General features: G+C 34.8%; 1 protein-coding gene across 2 annotated transcripts in view; it reads right to left on the bottom strand.

Annotated features, from left to right (window-relative positions):
- Positions 1-22,218, bottom strand: part of MMP16 (matrix metallopeptidase 16) — a 433,355-nt gene that overhangs the window by 18,018 nt on the left and 393,119 nt on the right. For both annotated transcript variants that reach the window (XR_011168087.1, XM_069086690.1), the window contains exon 8: positions 12,092-12,242. Coding sequence is in view for 1 of the 2 variants with exons in the window: in XM_069086690.1 (XP_068942791.1) it covers positions 12,092-12,242 (151 nt within the window). In the remaining variant the exon portion in view is untranslated. The remainder of the gene's footprint in view (positions 1-12,091; positions 12,243-22,218) is intronic.

Below are 22,218 nucleotides of genomic sequence, written 5' to 3'. Positions count from 1 at the left end.
CAGCTCGAAACAATTTAGGTCAGCAGGAAAGGTCTGTCTAACTGGTGTAAAAGAGGAGCACAGTACAACATAGGTACCATCCAGATTAGTTGGCAGCAGGATGTGCCATGGTGAGCCAGTAGGAAGTCCCTGAGCCCCAGAGCAGGCCAGTAGCAAGGCCCCACACCCCCATTGCAGGTCAGTAGTGAGACCTTGTTTCCCTGGTTCAGGACAACAGAAAGGAGGCACAAGAAGCTTGGGACAGTGTCCCCCCAAATTCAGGGACAGAGTCCAACTTTAACATAAAATTAAAAGCTATGAAATTGACTGGAAAAAATGAGCAAAAAGCAAACTGACTATAGAAAGTTTCTATGGTGACAGAGAAGATCAAACTAGGATTAGACAGATCTCTGGAGAAAAATGAACAGGAATAGAAAGAAATATACTTTTTTTTCTTGGTGGTACATGGAACCTACTCAAAAACTGACCATGTATAAGGGTATAAATACTATAAAAATGGAGGGGGGAATGGACATTTAATGAAACATAGGACTTTCAATCATTCCTGATGAAAAGACCAGAGCTGAATAGAAAATCTGATTTTCAAATACAGGATGTAAGAGAAGCATAAAAAGGTAAATAAAAAAGAGAACACATTTATAATGAATTCAATAAGGCTATAAAGAGTTTGCATTACTACATGGGAAGATAATACTTGTAACTCTTAAGAACATTATAATTATTAGGTCAGTTAGAAGTTGTATACCTAGAAGATGTGGGTATAAGATGATGAGGATAAAATGACACTCCCCATCCCCTAAAAAAATAAGGCATGAGAAAGAAGGCTACACTGGAAGAAAAGAGAATGGAGAGGTAGAATGGAGTAAATTTTTTCATAGAAAGAGTTATAGAAGACCTATTACAGTGGAAGAAAATATACAGGTGGGTGAATGATGGGAAATGATTGAACCTTATATACACTGAAATTGGCTCAAAGAGGGAATAACATACACATTCATTTGAGTACAGAAATCTACCTTATCATAGAAAGAAATAAGAGGGGATGGAATAAAAAGGGAGGCTGATAGAAGGGAGAGCAGATTGGGAGAGGTGGTGGTCAAAAGCAAAACACTGGTGAGGATGGGTGGGGTCAAAGGAAAGAGAGAGACAGAGTCCACGACTTAGAGAGACAGACAGATAGACAGAGAGACACAGACAGACAGGCAGAGAGACAGACAGAGGGAGACAGAGAGAAAAGGCAGAGGGGGAGGAGGAGAAAGAGGAGAGGAAGAGGAAGAGGAGGGGAGAAGGAGGAGGAGGAGGAGGATGAGGAGAAACAGAGAAAAATATAATAGAGGGAAGTGCACAGCTAGTAATCCTAACTGTGAATGTGAATGGGATGAGCTCACACATAAAACATAAGCGGATAGCTAAGTGGATAAAAACCAGAATCCTACAATAAGTTGTTTACAAGAAAGACATTTGAACCAGAGATATAACATAAATATATATATATATATAATATATATAACATAATATAGGCATAAGGCACTGAAACAGAGTTTCTTATGCTTCAACTGAAGTAAAAAAATCAGGGGTAGCAATCACAATCTTGGAAAAGCAAAAGCAAAAATGTATCTAATTAAAAGAGATAAGGAAGGAAACTACACCTTCCTAAATGGTACCATAGACAATGAAGTAATATCAGTACTAAACATATATGCACCAAATGGTATGGCATTCACATTTTTAAAGGAAAAGCTAACTGAGTTACAGGGGGAAATAGCAAAACTATACTCGTGGGGGACCTCAACTTTCTTGTCACAAAACATATCCAACCAAAAAGCAAACAAGAAAGGAATTAAGGAGGTAAATACAATTTTATAAAAGTTAAATATTATAGATTTCTGGAGAAAATTTAAAAGGAATAGAAAGAAATATACTTTTTTTTTCAGTGGTACATGGCATCAACTCAAAAAGTGACCATGCATAAGGGCATAAAAACCTCACAATCAAATGCAGAAAAGTAGAAATATTAAATGCATCCTTTTCATATCATAAAGCAATGAAAGTACATTCAATAAAGGGGCATGGAAAGATGCATTAAAATTAATTGGAAACTACATAATCTAATCCTCAAGAATGAGTGAGTCAAAGAACAAATCATAGAAGAAATCAATAATTTCATTAAAGACGATGATAACAATGAGACAACATACCAAAATTTGTATGATGCAGCAATGGATTAGATACACCACACACAGTAGTAAATGACCATAATAATTTACTGTTTGATAAACCCAAAGACTCTAGCACTGGGGACAAGAATTCACTCTTCAGCAAAAACTTCTGGGAAAATTAGAAAACAGTATTATGGAAGATAACTAGGTATAGATCAATATTTTACACCATATACCAAGATAAGGACAAAACAAGTACATGATCTAGAAATAAAGTGTGACACTATGAGCATATTAGAGGAGCATGAAATAGTTTACCTATCAGATCTTTGGAAAAGGGAAAAATTTATGAGCAAATGAGATAGAGAACATTATGAAATGTAAAATGGATAGTGTAGATATTAAATTAAAAAAGCTTTTATACAAATAAAACCAATGCAACCAAGATTAAAAGGAAAGTAGAAAGCTAGGGTATATTTTTAAAAGCAAGTATCTCTGATAAAGGACTCAGTTCTCAAATATATAAAGAAATGAATCAAATTTATAATACAAATTATTCCCCCAAATATCAATAGTCAAAGGATATGAACAGGTAGTTTAAGATGAAGAAATCAAAGTTGTTTATACTCACATGAAAAAATGCTCTGTATTACTATTAATTAGAGCAATACAAATTAAAATAACTCTGAGTTACCACATCACATCTATCAGCTTTTTTTAATATGACAGGAAAGAAAAAACTATAAATGTTGGAAGGAATATGGTAAAAATTGGGACACTAATATACCAACATGGAGATGTGAAATGATCCGACCATTCTGGAGAGCAATTTGGAACTATGACCACAGGGTTATAAAACTGTACATCACCTATATTCTACAGGGAAGATAATCTATTTGTACAAAAAAAAAACATATAGCAGCTCTTTTTGTGGTGGCAAAGAATTGGAAACTGAGAGGATGTGTATATATTAGGGAATAGCTGAACAAGTTGTGGTATATGGTTTTTTTTAATATATTTTTTTCTTTTTGCTTTTTGGAGGGGGAAGGTAGGGTAATTGGGATTAAGTGACTTGCCCAAGGACACACGGCTAGTTTTTTGCTAAGTGTTTTTAATCTAATACAATTGTCAAATTCATGTAAAAGGGGACTCTACACAAACTTTTGGGCTACAGAACCCACAAAATTACACAAAGAAGCTAACCTCCCGCTGAGGAGAGCTTAGCAGGCCTGCAGGAATTGGCCAGTGCAGGGCTCTGGGAGTGGAGCCCAGCCCCATATTGAGGTTTTAGCCCCAGGGCAGGCCTGAGCAAACACCAGCTTGAGGGACTCCGGATCACTAGCAGCTGTGGCGATCCAGAAATATCAAGACATAGATGCTAAGGACAAAGTGAGAGGTCAGTACAGTATGGACTTTGGGACACAGTAGGTAGGAGTGCCTCAGCTTTTGCCCCCAGGGCAAGAAGCTGCTGAGGGCTGCAGCTCAGAGGCCACCTCATGGCAGCTTCAGCTTCTGGCCTGCAGAATGGGATCAAGCGACCAGTCTGAGGGGTGTTCGCTCTTGCTTTAACCTGCTTGGAGCTGGATTGTGGACTAGGGTGGAGGTCCTGGGGTGTGTGACCAGCTTGCCAGAGCAAGTGAAGGCTGCACAGAGGGCAGCTGAAAAAATCCTAGCATTTGGAATGAAGCTACCTTGTCTGGTGGCAGAGTCCCACTGTGGCAAAAAGCCCAGAGATCAAGTGACTGAGTGGTGACATGACCAGGCAAAGGAAGTAAACCAAGCAGAGCAACCCAACATTAGACTCCTGTTTTGGGGACAAAAAGGATCAAAGCATGAACCAGGAGGAAGACAGTGAAGTCAGAACTCCTACACCAAAAACTTTCAAGAAAAATATGAGCTGGTTTCAAGCCATAGAGGACCTTAAGAAGCAGATAAGAGAAGTGGACAAAAAATTGGGAAGAGAAATGAGAAAGATGCAAGAAAATTATGAAATGACAATCAACAGCCTGACTGAGGAAAATAACACCTTAAAAAACAGATTAACTGAAATGACAAAAGAGGCTTAAAAAGGCAATGAGGAGAAGAATGCCTTAAAAAGTTGAATTTGCCAGATGGAAAAAGAATCTCAAAACCTCACTGAGGAGAATCATTCCTTCAGAATTAGATTGGAGCAAATGGAAGCTAATGAGATTATGAGAAATCAAGATGCTGTTAAACAGATCCAAACTAATGAAAGAATAGAAGGCAATGTGAAATATCTCATTGGAAAAACCATTGACCTGTAAAAGAGCTCCAGGAGAGATAATTTTAAAATTACTGAAGTACCTGAAAGCTATGATCAAATAAAGAACCTAGAAGTCATCCTCCATGAAATTCTCAAGGAAAACTGCCCTGATGTTTTAGAAACAGAGGGCAAAATAGAGGTTGAAAAAATTCACCAATCACCTCCTCAAAAAGATCCCAAAAAGAAAACTCCTAGGAATATTATAGCCAGGTCCCAAAATTCCCAGAACAAGGAGAGAATATTACAAGCAGCCAGGAAGAAACAATTTGAATATTGTGGAAACACAATCAGGATAACTCATGATCTGGAAGCTTCTACACTGAGGGATCAAAGGGCTTGGAATTTGATATTCCAGAGTTCAAATGAGCTGGGATTAAAACCAAGAATCTCCTAGCCAGTGAAATTGAGTATCATGTTTCAGGGGAAAACATGGTTATTCAATGGAATAGAGGACTTTCAAGCATTCTTGATGAAAACCCTGAGTTGAATAGAAAATTTGACATTGAGATACAAGAAGCAAGAGAAGGTAAACAGGGAAAAGATTCCAAAATATTCATGATGACAAATGCTATCCACCTCCACACAAAGGACTGATAGAGTCTGAATGCAGATCAAAGCATACTATTTAAACTTTTTTTGTACTTTTGTTTTGTCTGTGTTCTTTCCCAACATGGCAAATGTGGAAATGTTTTACATGATTGTACTTACATAAATTATATCAAATTGCTTACCATCTAAGGGAGAGAAAAGAGGATGTAGGGAAAAAGATAAGTTAGAACTCATTTATTTTTAATTTTTATTTTTTAAATTTTTAAAATTAAATTTGGTTTATTTTTAGTTTACATCATTCATTTCCACGAGATTTTGAGTTATAATTTTTTCCTCGTCATTCCCCTACCCACCACCCCAAAACAGCTATCCCACTGAACACCCTCTCCCCCAATCTGCTCTCTCCTATATCCCCTCCCTTTCCCCCTCCAACATTCCAGTAGGGCAAGATGGATCTCTATACCCCAGTGCCTGTATAACATATTTCCCAGTTACATGAATATACATATACATATATATATATATATATATATATATATACACATATTAAACATTTTATTTTAAAACTTTGGATTTCAGATTATATCCCTTCCTCCCTTATCACCCATCCATACTGGGAAGATAAGCAATTCAATATAGGCTGTACATGTGTAGCTACAGAAAACATTTCCATAGTGGATATGTTGTGAAAGATTGACTATATTTCCCTCCATCCTATCCTGCCCCCCACTTGTTCTATTCTCTACTTTGACCCTGTTCCTTTTCAAGAGTGTGTGCTTCCAAATTCCTTTCCCTACATGATCCCCTCTCTCATCCCTTTCCGCCCTTCTCTCCTGTAGGGCAAGATACCCTATTTAGAGTGTATGCCATTCCCTCCCCAAGCCAAATTCAATGAGAGTAAGGTTGACCCCTTCCATTTGGACTTCCTGTTCTTCCCTTCCATTGTAACAATTTTCCATTGCCTCTTCTATATGGTATAATTTACCCCATTCTGTCTCTCCCCATCTCCTCTCATTATATTCCTCTCTCACCTCTCAATTTCACCTTTTAAGTATCATCTCTTCTTATTCAACTGATTCTGTGCCCTCTGTCTATGTATACCTGTACAAATATATATACACACTCACATATGTATTCATATGCCCATATATCCTCCTATATAGACATATGCATATATGTATATGTATATGTATACATATATATGTATATACACATATTTATATTCCCTTCAACTATTCTCATCCTGAGAAAAGTTTTATAAATTACATTTATCATTTGTCTTTGTAAGAATGTAAATAGTTCAACTTTGATAAGTTCCTTATGATTTCTTTTTCCTGTTTACTTACCTTCTCATGCTTCCCTTGCTTCTTGTATCTGAATATCAAATTTTCTATTCAACTCTGGTTTTTTTCATCAAGAATGCTTGAAAGTCCTCTATTCCACTGAATGACCATATTTCCCCCTGAAACATGATACTCAGTTTTGCTGGGTAGGTGATTCTTGGTTTTAATCCCAGCTCCTATGACCTCCAGGATATCATATTCCAAGACATTTGATCCCTCAACGTAGAAGCTGACAGATCCTATGTTATCCTGATTTTGTTTCCACAATATTTAAATTGTTTCTTCCTGGCTGCTTGTAAAATTTTCTCTTTGATCTGGGAACTCTAGAACCTGGCTATAGTATTCCTAGGAGTTTTCTTTTTGGGATCTTTTTCAGGAGGTGATCAGTGGATTCTTTCAACCTCTATTTTGCCCTCTTGTTCTAAAATATCAGGGAATTTTTCCTTGAGAATTTTTTTGAAGGATTATTTCTAGGTTTTTTTTTTTTGATCATTGCTTTCAGGTAGTCCAATAATTTTTAAATTATCTCTCCTGGATCTATTTTCCAGGTCAATGGTTTTTCCAATGAGATTTTTCACATTGTCTTCTATTTTTTTTTTTTTCATTCCTTTGGATCTGTTTAAAAGTATCTTGATTTCTCATAAAGTTACTAGCTTTCATTTGCTCCAATCTAATTCTGAAGCAATGGTTCTCTTTACTGAGCTTTTGAGATTCTCTTTCCATCTGGCAAATTCAGCTTTTTAAGGTATTCTTCTCCTCATTGGTTTTTTGAGCCTCTTTTGCCATTTGAGTTAGTCTGTTTTTTAAGGTGTTATTTTCTTCAGTCAGGTTGTTGACTCTCTTTTCATGATTTTCTTGCATCATTCTCATTTCTCTTCCCAATTTTTCTTCCACTTCTCTTATTTGGTTTTCAAAATCCTTCTTCACCTCCTCTGTGGCCTATAACCAGTTCATACTCTTGGAAGCTTTTGGTGCAGGAGTATTGACTTTTGTTTTCTTCCTCCTGTTCCATGTTTTGATCCTTTTTGTCCCCCCAAAAGGAATTCAAACTCAGATTGCTTTTCTTTCTTTGCTTGCTCATATTGCCACTCAATTACTGGACTTTTGAGCTTTTGACCACAGTAAAACTCTGCTTCCAGAGAGAAGAGCTTTGTCCCAAATTGTCAGGGTTTTCACAGCTGCCAGCACTATTAGTTGGGTGACCTCTCTAAAGCCTCCACACACTCTGGCACTTGGTCACCCACCCCAGGACCACCACCCTAGACAGCAATCCAGATCCAAGCAGGTTAAAGCAAGAGCGATTACCCCTCAGAATGGTTGCTTGGTCCCACTACAATCTGCAGGCCAGGAGCTCTGAAGCAGCCATGCCATTGCTTTGGGACCCACTGTTCCCAAAGTCCACTGACCTCTCACTTTGTCTTTGGCTTTTATGGGTTGATAATTCTGGAAATCACCAGAGATCTTGGTGATCCACTCTCTTAAAGTTCCTCCAGCCATGGCTGGTTGGACCACCTTGGTGCTAAAACCATATGGTCATGCGGGGCTGGGCTCTGCTCCCAGCATGCTTCAATGGACCCTTCTTGCCAGTCTGCCAGCCTGTTTTCAGTGGGCGGTTTGTTTCTCTCTGTCACTCTGTGGGTTCTGCAGCTCTAAATTTTGTTTAGAGTCAGTTTTATAGGCATTTGAGGTGGTTATGGGGGGAGCACAGAGTGTCGTCCTGCTTCTATGCTGCTATCTTGGCTCCTCTGAACTCAAAATTAAAAAAAAATGTTTTTATATGTAATTGGGAAGAATAAATGTTAAAACATAAGCATGTATAGATGATAGAAACAAGGACAGATAACAAAATAAAGGTAGTACCAAAAGGGTTAAAACTCAAGATGAGTTAATGCTAGGAATGAGTGCTACAAACAAAAAGGTTTTGTTTTCCTTTTTAACCACTACTTTTGAGGAAGAAGATCAATGAAGAGACAGGAGAAATGGGACTTTGACAGGTAACAGAAAAGACAGAACTATTCAATTCTTGTTTTGGTTTAGGTTTCTGTGCTAAGGTAAATAATCTTTGAAGGACAGACCCTGTTTTGTTTTGACTCCATGGGACATTATGCCTCTCCCAGGATAAGCTGATCACCTGAGATCTCATCACTAAAAACACTGACTCGGCTTTGGGTACTCATCACCTTCTCAACTCCCTCAGTTGCCTTTCCTCTCTGATGAGAGGACCAGAGCTTAGACCATTAAACTTTTCCCAAAGTCTTCCTTTCCAGAAGGCTCAAAACTTTCTAGGGAAATATTTTCCATAAGCAGCTCTGCTTCATTTTGAATGTATGTAATCTTATGCTTCCATCCTGAGTACCCTTTGGCGGCTTCCCCTTCTGCTTTTCACCTTCCTTGAGAATGGGAATTGTCTTTTTTTTCTTATTTATATCCCCAGCACCTAGTGCAGTACTTGGCACATAGTAGGCACTTAAAAATATGCATTGTATTGTATTGAATTGAAGAATAAAAAAGGCAAATAGAAAAATAAAATCCAAAGTAAGTAAGGATATCATAAGGGATTGTCTAACTCATCATGATGATTTCAATTTATAACTGCAGAACAAGTTACATTCTAGAGTACTGAAAATGTCACGTGCAATAGGTAAGCCAAATTCAGAGATCCTTCTCAGACCACAGAGAACAAGAGAGGTGTGACAGGAATAGAGAATAATAAATGTGGAAGTGATTAAAAAAAGATGTAGAATAGAATTTTCAAAATATGGGTGAATGATGGTGACTTTGACTCCTGAACAAATTTTTTTTTTGCATTTCTTATTTCTCATGGGTAAATTAATATCTAGAGAAAGGATGGCAACCACAAAGGGTCAGCATGAGTTCACTAAGAACAAGTAGTGCCATCAAAGACTCATTTCCCTTTTTGATGCAGATATTAGGTTGGGATTAGAAAATGGAATATTGTAAACAGAGTTTATATATAATTCTGCAAAGTATCTGACAGATTCTAGTTGTCTTTGTTTAAAAAATGAAAGATGTGATAATAATAGTAATAATATAATGTTACAGGTTGATTTGGAACTGAATGACCTACCAGTTACAAGGAGTATTATTTAATGATAGACACTGTAGTACAATTGAAAGTTCTCTGGATTTGGAATCTAAGGATCAGGGTTTGAATCCTGACTTAAATAGAATGATTAGCTATAAAAACTCTGGGAAATCTCTATGATCTAGATAGGAAAATCCACACAATCTTTTAGAGATTTTAATAATGTCATATTTTTTATTCTCCTTTTAAGTTTTTTTTAATAACAAATAAAATCAAACATGTAAACAGAGTTTCAAAAGACAAATGTAATATCAAAAGTTATACTGCTTAATTGAGATATGCTTTTTAAATAAAGCATACAGAATCTCTGATTATTGATTCAAGATCTGAGCTCAATAATACCAGCTGAAGAAACACAAACATGTGGCTATATAAATATGAAATAATCTAAATGCCTACTGTACCCCTAGTTACTGAATTTAGACTTATTCCAGGTGTATACTGTGCACTGATTTTTGCTAACTAAAAATAAGCTATACTTAAGCTTATACACTGAATCCATGGGATCCAAAACAATAAAAATGAGAAAATCATGACTTTTTTGCATATGTGGATAGTAATTTCTCCCTCTGTACCCAAATAATAATTTTTAATCACGATTTAAAAGGTTTCATTTTAAATGCTGATGCATATGCTAAGCAATTCACACAGATATAGTCCCCTTCTCACAAGGTGCTCTATACTGTCCCCTCAGAGGTCCCTCAAATCTTTTTCATTTCACCCCCTTCTAGCAAAGATCTAACACAATACTGCACCTAGTCCTGAATGGGCACAGTTATGCAATTAAAATCAGCAGGGGAATTAAAGTCTAAAAATCCATTAAGGGGGAAAAAACATTATAAATAATACGTCCTGAGAAGCTTAGTGGGATATGGATTTACTCCCACTGGTGGTCAATATCTTGTTATAGCTCAATTATCTCAGCAAGACTCATGTTCCTCATTCTTCTGCTTCCATACTGTATTGCACTTATGTCCTGCTGGGCGTCATTATGTGTCTTATGGCTTTAAGTAGCAACTTCCCCATCAATAGAAATTTCTTTGGATGGTTCTTTCATTTTATTGCTTTGCTAAGTACATTTTTATGAAGGTCTTGACTTGAAGACTATGATTTAATATCTCTTAAGTTTTTTGCCATTGTTGAGTAAAGTTGGATTCCTACTTATTTTCTTAGGAATATGAAAGTACAAAACAAGTAACTAAGAATAAATTTTGAAATAAACTTTGTGAACTGCAGGAGACAAATTATAGGATTTTTTTTGTTCCCAGTAGAGACCAACTGTTTCCAATCAATTACAATTGAAATACTTTCTGTTTTAAGCATTGGGAAATATTACTTAGTTTTTTACTTTTCCTCATACAATAGTTTTGATTCAATGAATTATTTTGCACAAGGAAGTCCTGTTATCTTACATGAAGGTAGAACTGATCCTGGTTCGGTAAGGATTTAAGTCAAAATTACTTTATTTCACTCATATGATGGAAATATTGTTTACCTGGGTCTGTCATGCAGCAATAATTAAGAATAACATGGAGCAGCATATTCATAATAATTTAACTGCCAGTTTTTAATATCAAATGTTATTCTCTGCCTAAAAGTAATTTATCATCACTCTTAGCCCAGACATGTGGTTGTTTATGACCCACTATGTATATTAAGTTCACAAGTATTTATGAGTTAGAACAGACTGGGACCTTAGAGTTCATCATGTCTCTCATTATACAGAAAAAGCAAAGAAACTCCAGAGAAAGCAAGTGATTTTTTTCAAGATGTGAACAGAACGAGGAAGCTAGTTTCCTATCTGTCAGGCTATTGTGATTATCATCACCATCACTTACGCTAAGTAGGATGAAAAAAAAATCTCAAATTTAGCTCTGGAAAGAATCTTAGAAGTAATTTAGTACAAACCCTTCATTATAGAGGTGATACTAGGGTCCAGAGAGAAGGGAAGTGAAAAGCTCAAATTTGTAATGTCCAATAAATGCTTTTTTCCCTCATAAACATGAAGTCAGCAATAACATAAAATGAAAAAGCAAATGGCAAGTCACGTAAAGGAATGTAACACTAAAGGAAAATCATATTATAAGCTAAAAGAATTTGTTACAATAATATGTAGGTTGGCTATGGTCTTACCTGCCTACTGAAAACTAAATAAATAGCACTTTATGGCTAAAGAGATCATTCCTTTTTTTCTCAAGTCATGAAGGAAAGTATTCCTAAGGAATATATGCAATTATAAAAAAAAAGACTAAGGATAAAAATACAAAAAGAGATATATTGATAAGAAATTTTATTAAGGAAATGTCATTTCAATGAGAAACCCATATATGGAATAGACATACTAATTTTTTCACTTTAAGGGAATAAGCAGATATAATTGAAATGAAAGCCATAGTGAAATGGTATTCATGTGATAGTCTTAGTATTTTTTCATTGGTCTTAAGAAAATAATTTTGAAATAGCATTGTATGAAAATATCTCAAATTGTAGAGGGCTTTTTTTGTTTACATATGCATAATCAGATTCCTAGTAATGAGTAAGTTTGTGGTGCTATGATTATGCAAATAAATAAAATAAACGCTTTCTTCAAAGTGATTCATATATTACTTAAAGGCATAGATGGAATAAATTACGTGAAATATATACCTACCTATCCCCCTTGAAGAAGTAGGTCTTCCCCACATCTTCCCACCAAATAGCAGAATCAATGCCATGAGGGGGAATTCCATTTCCAAGTGTTATTAAGTCATGTGGATAACCTGGTTGAAGAGTGGTATCCTTGAATACCCAGTATTTGTTACCTGTACAAAATACAAACATTAATTTCATAAATCATAATTATATATACTTATGTATATATATATATATAGCTTACATTTTTTCAAAAATGAATATGATATAAAGCATATTTCTTTTTTTTGGAATCCCTGAATAAGTCACCCTTAGGATAAATTATTTTTTTGGTTAGGATCTTTTATTTCATATGTATTGGGTACCCTTGAGACAGTGATTTACTCTCATTAACACTGATCAGCAACTGGTATGAAATGTATAGTCTTATGGAATTCCCTGCAAACTATGAGAGGTAATAAATTCCCCAAGTTCACATTAATAATATGTGTTATACTTAGGACTTCTATCCAGGTTTGAATCTAATGCTGACCTTCTGTCTGCTAGTCTGTGTTGCCAATATAGGATGATATATTTGTAGGAGAAAAAGAACTCCAAAGTTGGCCCTTACTATTTACAGTTACAGAAACTGAGATTCAGAGAGGTTATATTACTTAGCCAAAGTAACATGGAGGAAGATAACTAAGTGTTTAAAAGCCACAAATTTGTACTATGTGAGGATCTGGTGAGGATGTTTTTGCATATTCATGGTCATGTATTTAATCAAATCACTGTAGATAATTCTTTTTTATTCATTAGAGTAGGTTTTACTAAAAGTAAGTGTGTACAGTGAAAGTTGATTTTGAGTCAGAGAACCTGGGTCCAAATCTCAGTTCTTCTGTTGTGATACTGGGCAATTCACTTAATCTCTCTGGGCCTATGTTCTTTATCTCTGAAAAAGAGGATTGGGGTATAAGACTTTTAATATCCTTTCCAGCCCTAGACTTATGATAGCATTTTAATGTAGCAAATGAGAAACAACTTTAAATATTTAAATATTAAATTTTAAAATAATTAAAAGTTTTAAGAAATTCAAATTGACTTTTATACCAATGACTGATTAAAAATAGCATATAAATGTATGGGACAATAAGCATTTCAAATTTTCAGCAAATATTGCCAAAGGGTTATAAAAAGATTCACTTTATCCAGGTTACCTACTTTCTGAAAAATGATGAGAATACTAACATTCGTAAAGCATTTTAAAATTTATAAAAGTTTTTATTTACAACAATTCTGTAGAGTTGGGAATGTATAATAATAGAGAAAAATAAAAAAACATAGATGTAAATAACCTATGGCTTAATTTTTATTTACAAGAAAATATAAAATATGGCTAACAGACAAGATGGGCTAATGAAAGAAGATTAATCTGAATTCACTGATTCACTAAGACTTGTAGGATGAGACTCATGCTTGTAATATGACATGTATTCAAAACAGGATGGAGCAAGGGAGGGCTACAAAACTTAAAAAACTAACAAGATATGCTCCCACGATAGAACATAGGAACCAGACAGAAAAATCAAGGTGGAATGTTTCTCTATAAAGGCAAAAACAGGAATATTGACATTGATGTATATTGTAGACTATATGGACTAAAACTTCAAATATCCACATACCTCCTGGAACCTCACAGCCAAAAGAGAACAGGTGATAATAGTTTTAATCTTGCCTTAATTACTTCCTTTCTCAAAAGCAACAAAGAGAAATTATAATTGGGATTTGATTCTTGTCAACAAAGAGAAACTGGATATTGGAGAAGAAATTATGAAAACCATAGAGGAAAGTGATAATTAAAAGTAAGAATTTCTAAAAGAGAAGAAGAGGAAAGTTGGAAACATTTGGACATATAGACTAGATTTTTAGATTCAAGATTTCAAAGGATTTAAATGCAGTATAAGTTGGATTTCATGAACCAAAATTGAATAGGGAATGTCAGGTCAGTTGAGATGGGAATCTTTTGAGAATAAAATTCTGAAATTATAAATGGGAAAAAATTAGAAGGAACAGGTAAAAATAGTTATATAAGTGATTAAATTAAAAATTAAAAGATATATGGACAAAGAAAATAAGGGCATAAAACAGAATTCAAAAGATGTATTATGATCTAGTAATATTAGTGTATGAAGTGCAAAAGCAAGAAGCTAAGGCTAGTAAGGAAAGGTTGGATTCAGTGGTATAAATGATCACTAATAACAGGGAGAGAAGAGCTTTTTAAATTTTTCTTTTGCTCCTGTTATATTTGTAGATGAGAATTTTGAATTCTCAGATCAAGGAAATGTAGTATACATGACACATCTAAACATCACACTGACAGACCATGGAATTTAATTTATCATATTTAACTATGTGTGGAAAGGCCATGACACACATACAAATCTACCCTAGGTATAAATATTTTACAAGAAAACTTAACTTCACCCTGAACTTCCAGGATCATGTACATGCCAGACTCAGAGGGACAGAAAATCTAGAAATCTGTTTAAAGAGTTTATATTATATTTTGGTTACCTCTCTGTGGTATTCAACAAGAGGAATTTTAGGTATAATTTTTTTTTAAGAAAAGAAGATTTGATCTGCCAGTCTGTACCTTTGTGATTTACAGTATGCTTTCCTTTTATCACATTCTTCATTAGGGAAGGGTATATAGTTTCAATCACTCCCATGCTGGTTTTACAGAATAAATCTTTTATCAGCTTCTCTTAGATGGTTGTCACCAATTTTCAAGCAGAGCTACTCTAGTATGGCTCAGCATACTCCTTCTTGTTCTTCCTTGGTAAATCATAGCATCATCCATTCTTTTCAAGGAAACCACCTCACTCTTTATTCCCAGTCCTGGCTGTTGAGTTTTTTCTAGGCACAGAGCTCCAGGCTGTCTATGCTGTATTTGGCTTCAGAAAATGTTCATATAGCCTTAGTCTGTATATTTTTCAGGGTGTCAGCAGGAGGGGAGCAATGTGTGAACAAATGAGAGTTACAGTTCCTCTAGAAAATTCCTGTCATTCTACCTGTTTTGTTTTGTTTCCATGTTCTCTAAGGGTGCATTCCTATAGTGAAAGCCCAGTATTTCCTTTCAATAATGGGAGAAAAAAAATTCTGCACTTCCTTTTAAATTGACAAAGCATTTCTACAAAATATTTCTACAAACAGGCCTTCTTCTCTTAGCAGAAACTAAGGGTCTGAAAAATATCCAATCCAAAATATCCAATAATCCTTCGTTAAGCAGGTTTTTTTAATCAGAAAAATTCATCAGACACACATTAGATATAATACTTCATGAAAAAGATGTTAGCAGTTATGAAAATAGTAAGGAATAAGAGAAACAAATTGCCAGTTAAATATTTGTAGCACAAAACTTTTTTTTATGAAATTAAGCTACAATAATTATGATTTACACATTTAATTTTCCAAGTGGATATAAAGAAAAAAAATACAACAATAATTAGAAGATTCCTTTTGTGCCCCGATGAGGTTAGATTAAGCTTTCATTTACAAGGCTGAAGAGCCTTGGTGTTCTTAAAAAAATGAAACAAATATTTTAAATAGAAGACTTTTTTTAATAAGGGCAAATGAGACACACTTCAAAGAGTAACTTTTGCACTTCACATTTTGTCATATCCCTCTTCTAAGCTCAGCTCTTCTGTGTTGTAATTCATAATTAACCCCATCCAACTTTACTCAATACTAGCTCTGTGCTCCTTTAGCACATATATTCTGCTGCACTTAACATTTATTTGTCAATTGCTCTACAAATGCTCATAAATGTTAGCATATTCTCAACTATACTGCAATCTTCTCAGGGTAGAAGTTCCATCATTTTATACTGCTCTGTCATATCTAAGTATAGAGTTATACATATGGAGATTGTTCAATAAATGTTTGGTGATGTAGTCTTGTTTTAACACTTATTTTTTGTTATGATGGTGAAACCTAACAGAAATTTGAAAAGGAACCTTACCAACAGTCATTACTTTCATTATCTGTTACATTCACATTAAACACTAGGCATGCCAATAAACAGTTTCTTTAATGATGACTGAAATAAGTATACATTGATTGTGCTTTAAGAACATAGTTCTTTCAGATTGACCTCTTTTCATGAAAAATCTATCTTAAAAGCCAGTTGGAACAAATTTTACATTTTTCTAAGAGAACTTTATCTTTCTGGTACTGTTTTTAGGTTGATTACTCAGTTCATTTGAATAAACAGCTAACTTTAAAGTCCATATGGTTTCTGTTAACAACCTTTACGATTTCATGTCCCATTTAGTTCCAGGTGGTAGGATATAGCAAAACAAACAGGATTTTAACATCACAATAGTAAAAGGATGTGACAAAGATTAAAAAAGTTTCTGAAAATTTTTTTTCTTAAAGTTGCATTAATACAAAAATATTTTTAAGTATAGGATAAACTTGAAATTGACATGAAAAATATATTATTGCCTTCCTGAATCCTGATAAAGATGTATGAAAGACTTAATAACCAAACAAATAGATAAATAAAATTAATATAGCAAAGGTACATTGACCTCAGATTTTTTATTTCATTTAACCAGGTAAACATTAATATTAAAACAACAACAACAACAACAACACATCTTTCGAGGAAACAAGTGTGTGGTATGATGCCTGAAATCTTTTGGTTAACACCAAGGTCAAGGAATATACATTGTACTTTCTGCTGAAACTCAAGAGATGCTACTTTTTCATTTTACTCTAAGCTGACAATCATTGTTTCCTTCTAGTAAGTAATCATATGAAAAACGCATCTCTAGGTTAAATTCTATTTGATCTTGGACATATCAATTTAGTTCATTCATCTTTATTAAGAGTGGGTTAGACCAGATGACCTCTAAGACATATGACAGGTCAAAAATATTGATATAATATTGGCTACTTAGAGTTTTTACTTTGAGAACCAATTATGTAATTCACAATATGAAGGAATTTCATCAATATATTTCTAAAGTTTATGTGAACAAAAACTTATCCAAAATTATTAAAATATGGACAGTTTTGAGGAGAAATTGTTTAAAAAAAAAACAATGTCATTCCTTTAGTCACAGTCTTAGTGGCTACTTCCCCACTTCATCTTAGTGGGGAGCAAGAGAGGGTGGTATAAACTGTGGGTACTCATGGAACAAAAGGTTGAGTAGTTCTTCACAAACTGGAAGGAATTGGATCTAGTATAGGTCCAGCAATGTGTTTCAAACCGCTATGATTCTTATTCTTACATTTTTTTTCTTTGTTTTTTTGGAGGGGGAAGGCAGGACAGTTGGGGTTAAGTGACTTTCCCAAGGTCACACAGCTAGTAAATGTTAAGTATCCGAGGCCAGATTTGAACTCAGGTCCTCCTGACCCCAGGGCCTATACTCTATTCACTGTGCTACCTACCTGCTCCCTATTCTTACATTAAAAAAACACAACTTTATTTATTGTGAAGGCTTTGTCTCCCAATCTCACCCAGGCTGGAAGTAAAAGGTTTGATCGTAGGCTTGACCTACTCTGATCCACTTGGGAGCTTTGACCTGTTCTGTTCCATATTTGGATCATCCCACCCCTGCCTAGGCAATCTTAGTGCAGACACTCAAACAAGTTAGCCTACTGCAGCTCATCAGCTTAAGATCTTTACAAAAAAAAAAGATAATATTTGTTCTTTAGCATTTGGAGAACCAACCATTTTGTACAGATGACTATTTTCTTTGTCATTGAAGCTCCTGAAAGTATAATCTTGTAGACATTTTTATTTTTTTGCCTCTTCTGGAGGGCAATTGGGGTTAAGTAATTTGCCCAAGGTTACAGGGCTAGTTTTGTGTGTGTGTGTTTGTGTGTGTGTGTTAAGTGTCTGAGGTTCTATCTGAGGCCAGAACCGAACTCAGGTCCTCCCGACTCCAGAACTGGAGCTTTACTCACTGCACCACCTAGTCGCCCCTAGACATTCTTCAAAAATCTCTACTGTCACATGTGGTATATGGTAATTCTAACCTTCTTATAAAGCCAGTGAGAGCATTCATTTTGCGTTACTCTGTATCTTTGTTTCAAACTTTTTTTCAATGGTTTAAGAGAGGGAGAGAAAATTGATTTACGTTAATTCTTTTTAGGGTAGCTTGGTAGTACAGTGAATATAGACTAGTGGGCCTGGAGTCAGGAAGACACATCTTTCAGAATTCGAATCTGGTCTTATCTTCTTAGCTGTGTGACCCTAAGCAAGTCACTTATTGCCGTTTACCTCAGGTTGTCATCTATACAATCACCTGGAGAAGGAAATGGCAAACCACTCCAGTATTCAGGAATACATATGTATACACATACTACATACACACATATATGCATACACCTCTGTGTGTGTGTGTGTGTGTGTGTGTGTGTGTGTGTGTAATTATGTACCCTAAATAGATCACTTCTCTGTCAGGAAGTAGTTAAGCTGTTTCATTATAGATCCTTTGGAATCTTGGATAGTCATCACAATGGTCATAGTTCCCATGACTTTCAAAGTGTCTTTACAATATTTTTATTATTATATCAGTTGTTCTCCTGGTTCTGCTGATTCCATTCTTCATTATTTATAAAAGCCTTCAAATTTATACATTTTCATAGTGGTGACATTATACTATATGTTATTCTCAGTTCACTCTATATCAGTTCATATGTCTTTCTATAAATGCTTGAGAATAATTTATTTCCTCATTTCTTATAAGACAATAATATTCTATCATATTCATATGATACAATTTATGTAGTCATTTCTTAAATGATGAGAATCTCTTTAGTTTTCAGGGGTTTTAGGCCATCACAAAAAGAACTCTTATAAGTAATTTTGTAAATATATGAGCTTTTCCTATTTATTTAATCTCTCATGGGTATAGACCTATAAGTAGTACAGTTGAGTAAAAGGATATGCACTGTTTGGTGACTTTTTTTGTACTGCAGGTCTAACAGCCTGAAAATTTTATTTTTGAATCTATTTATATTCTTAGAGGTACATAAAATAACTTTATTCTATTTCCTGCTTTAATCCCATTTTAACATTTTTCTTTGATGTCATTTTCTCGTAATTCTTCAGTCCAGATCACTGGTGAATATGAAAACACCTGACTTTTATAAAGTTTACTAGAGTTATGGAAGACATACTTGGAGTACATTCAAATAATGAACATTCTCAAGGTGTAAGACATTTAGCAGTTAGACACTACGCTGATTTCATGTACTACAGTTTTGTCAAAGGGTTCCATCAACACAATGAACTAAAATAGAAGAATGGCTGAAAGGCAGCCTTTTTCATTTTAAGGAAAGGGATCATGTATCTGATTTGATAAACTTGTCATTCCAATTATGACAGATCAATGCCAAGTTGATAGACCGAAAATAAATAAGAATACAACAAATAAAGAAAGGGCTGGCATCTGCACCAGTCTGCACAGAATCATTTGCATACACAAGTGACCAAAGTTACCAATAATTGTTACCAAAATTTTCACATCATTAAAAAAGAAAAAAAAAAGTTCATGTGACCTCGGGTTGCATTAAGGGAGTCACAGAGTACAAGGACCACAGAAAATACATTAATAAGCTACAGATCATTTCAAAGTGATATCATTAGGCCTCAGTTTCATGACATACGAAGTTCAGTTGAGTTGAAGGAAATGAAGATGTTTAGAGATGTTTTCTAGAGAAAATAGAGATGCTTAGCCTTCAGGAGACATAATAGCTGTATGTAAGTGTTTGAAGGGTATCACTTGGAAGCGATCAAAATTGGTCTGACTCCTGGGGGTAGAACTAAAAGCAATGAATGAGAGATATAGAGGAAGAAAGTTTGGATCAATAATGGGGGGAATGTCCTAACAATTAGGAGGTATTATAGGAAAGCACTTGCACTGGAGTCAGTGAACTTGGGTTTATATCAAAACACTGCAATTACTACTGTAATTATACTACTTGTGTGTGACCATGCATGTCACTTTATATCACTGTGCCTCGATTTTGTCATCTATAATATGAAGGGATTGGATTATATGATTTCTCAGGTTAATTCCAGTGCAGTGGAAAGAATGCTGGACCTTGAGTGAAGACAATACCTCACATACTTTCTTGCTATGTGACCCTGCGCAAGTCACTTAACCTCCCTAGGATTCATTCTGCTTATCTATGAAATGTAAAGAATAAAAGTAGCTACCAGGGTTTTTGTGAAGGTCAAATGACATGATAGTTGTAAAAAAACTTTGCAAACTTTTACTTGTTCTATAAATTACCATTACTGTTATTACTATTATTATAGAACTATACAAGATGGAATTAGTTATCTCAGGAGGCAGGGAGACCATAGGTATTTAAGCAAAGGTTGTACAGTTATTTATTAAATCTGGGGTGGGGGGAAGATTCTTGTTCAGATGTGAACACCCAATGACCTCTGAGGTCTCTTCCAACTCTGAGATCTTTGATAGACAAATGAATAACAATTCATTAATGCTTATGTGCCTTAATGGAAGAGCATCAAATATGTTTATCAATATAGAATGAATATCTTCTTCAAATTGTGAGGCAGGATCTAAGTTACTTTAAATATAGGTATTAAATATAGATATTAGAGCAACTTTTTCATGGTTATATCAAGTATGAATCACACACATACATAACACACATATATGGGGGTGGAGGTGGTTGTATATGAATTTGTATACATATACTCACATATATAGGTAGGGGGGAAGAGTGTGGGTAGGGGTGTATTTGCAAAAAGGCTTAGAAATGTTAACTCATTTGATGTATACAACAAACTCTGAATGTAGACATTACTATTTCCATTTTAAAGATGAGGAAAACTGAGGCACTAAAAGGTTAAGTGACTTGCCTAGAGTCACACATATAGGGAGTGGGATTTGAACTGAGGTCATCCTGACTCCAGGTCTTACATGCTAGCTAGAACTGCTACTCTTTGCCCTTTATATTTCTAGCACTTAGTTCATCATAGGTGTTTAATAAATATTAATTGAACTGAACCTAGAGAGCTAGAATGCAAAATAGGACCTTTTTTAATTTCAAAGCCACCTCTCATTCTACATCTATGCTATCCTGCTTCCTTCTTAAATAACTGTTTTCTTGAATGTATATAGAAATATAAAAGTGTCTACATAAATTGTATAATTTAAGAAAAAATAATTTTAAAAATAAAAAAGCTGTTGAATTTCCAATGAGAACTTACTTTCTTTTATTCATGTAATTTGCACTTTGGTTCATTTACAATTTATACCTTGGACTAGGCTGTAGTTAGACATTCAAAGAAGTAAAGCGATGGTTATAAGAGCATAAAATAGCTACACTCACGAGTTATTTAAATTATAAATCCTTCCTTTTGCCTGTACACTTTACTATTTCTATACCATGAATTTATAAACTCTATAATACATATTTGTATTTACTCTTATATGTTAGGGGAATAAATTTTGTGGCCTTGGTTAACATTGTACTCTACTTCAAAATATCCATTGGGACAGCTGACATTAATGTCATTCTACTTCTCCCTTGTCATGTCACTGCTGCTTTACTCTCTTTATGTTATGAAGAATAAAGCATACATTGTAGCTTAAACACATGTACTTAGTGAAACCTATAGTCCAAAATTCTCACAAGCATAAAATAAGGATAATGACGAATATTTTTATGCAAGAAAGGATAAAGTAAAAACAAAAGTGCATTTCTAAGTGAACTCTTTTTTTTTTTAATCTTTTTTTGGAGGGGGGAGGGCAGGGCAATTGGGGTTAAGCGACTTGACCAAGGTCACATGGCTAGTAAGTGTTAAGTATCTGAGGCCGCATTTGAACTCAGGTCCCCCTGACTTCAGGGCTGGTGCTCTATTCACTGGACCACCTAGCCACCCCCTAAGTGAACTCTTAAATGAATAAAGGGTAAGAGGTGTCAAAGATCAATGGGAGGGGGAGCAAAATAATGGAAGAATATTACCCAAGATGGTGAAAACGAAAGCAAAGGTAGCTGAAAGTGGAGAAAAAAAGGAACCCTGAAATTCTTTATAGCACCTTGGTTAATCTAGGAGTTTTGAACAATGGTTTGGCATGGGAACAGAAAGGTGTAAGAAACAAAATAAAACTC

Source organism: Petaurus breviceps, unplaced genomic scaffold (assembly GCF_028583685.1).
Source record: "Petaurus breviceps papuanus isolate PSGF00001 unplaced genomic scaffold, PetGlider_PUasm1.0 179, whole genome shotgun sequence".
NCBI classification, from domain to species: domain Eukaryota; kingdom Metazoa; phylum Chordata; class Mammalia; order Diprotodontia; family Petauridae; genus Petaurus; species Petaurus breviceps.
This window is presented reverse-complemented; position numbering and strand designations above follow the sequence as displayed.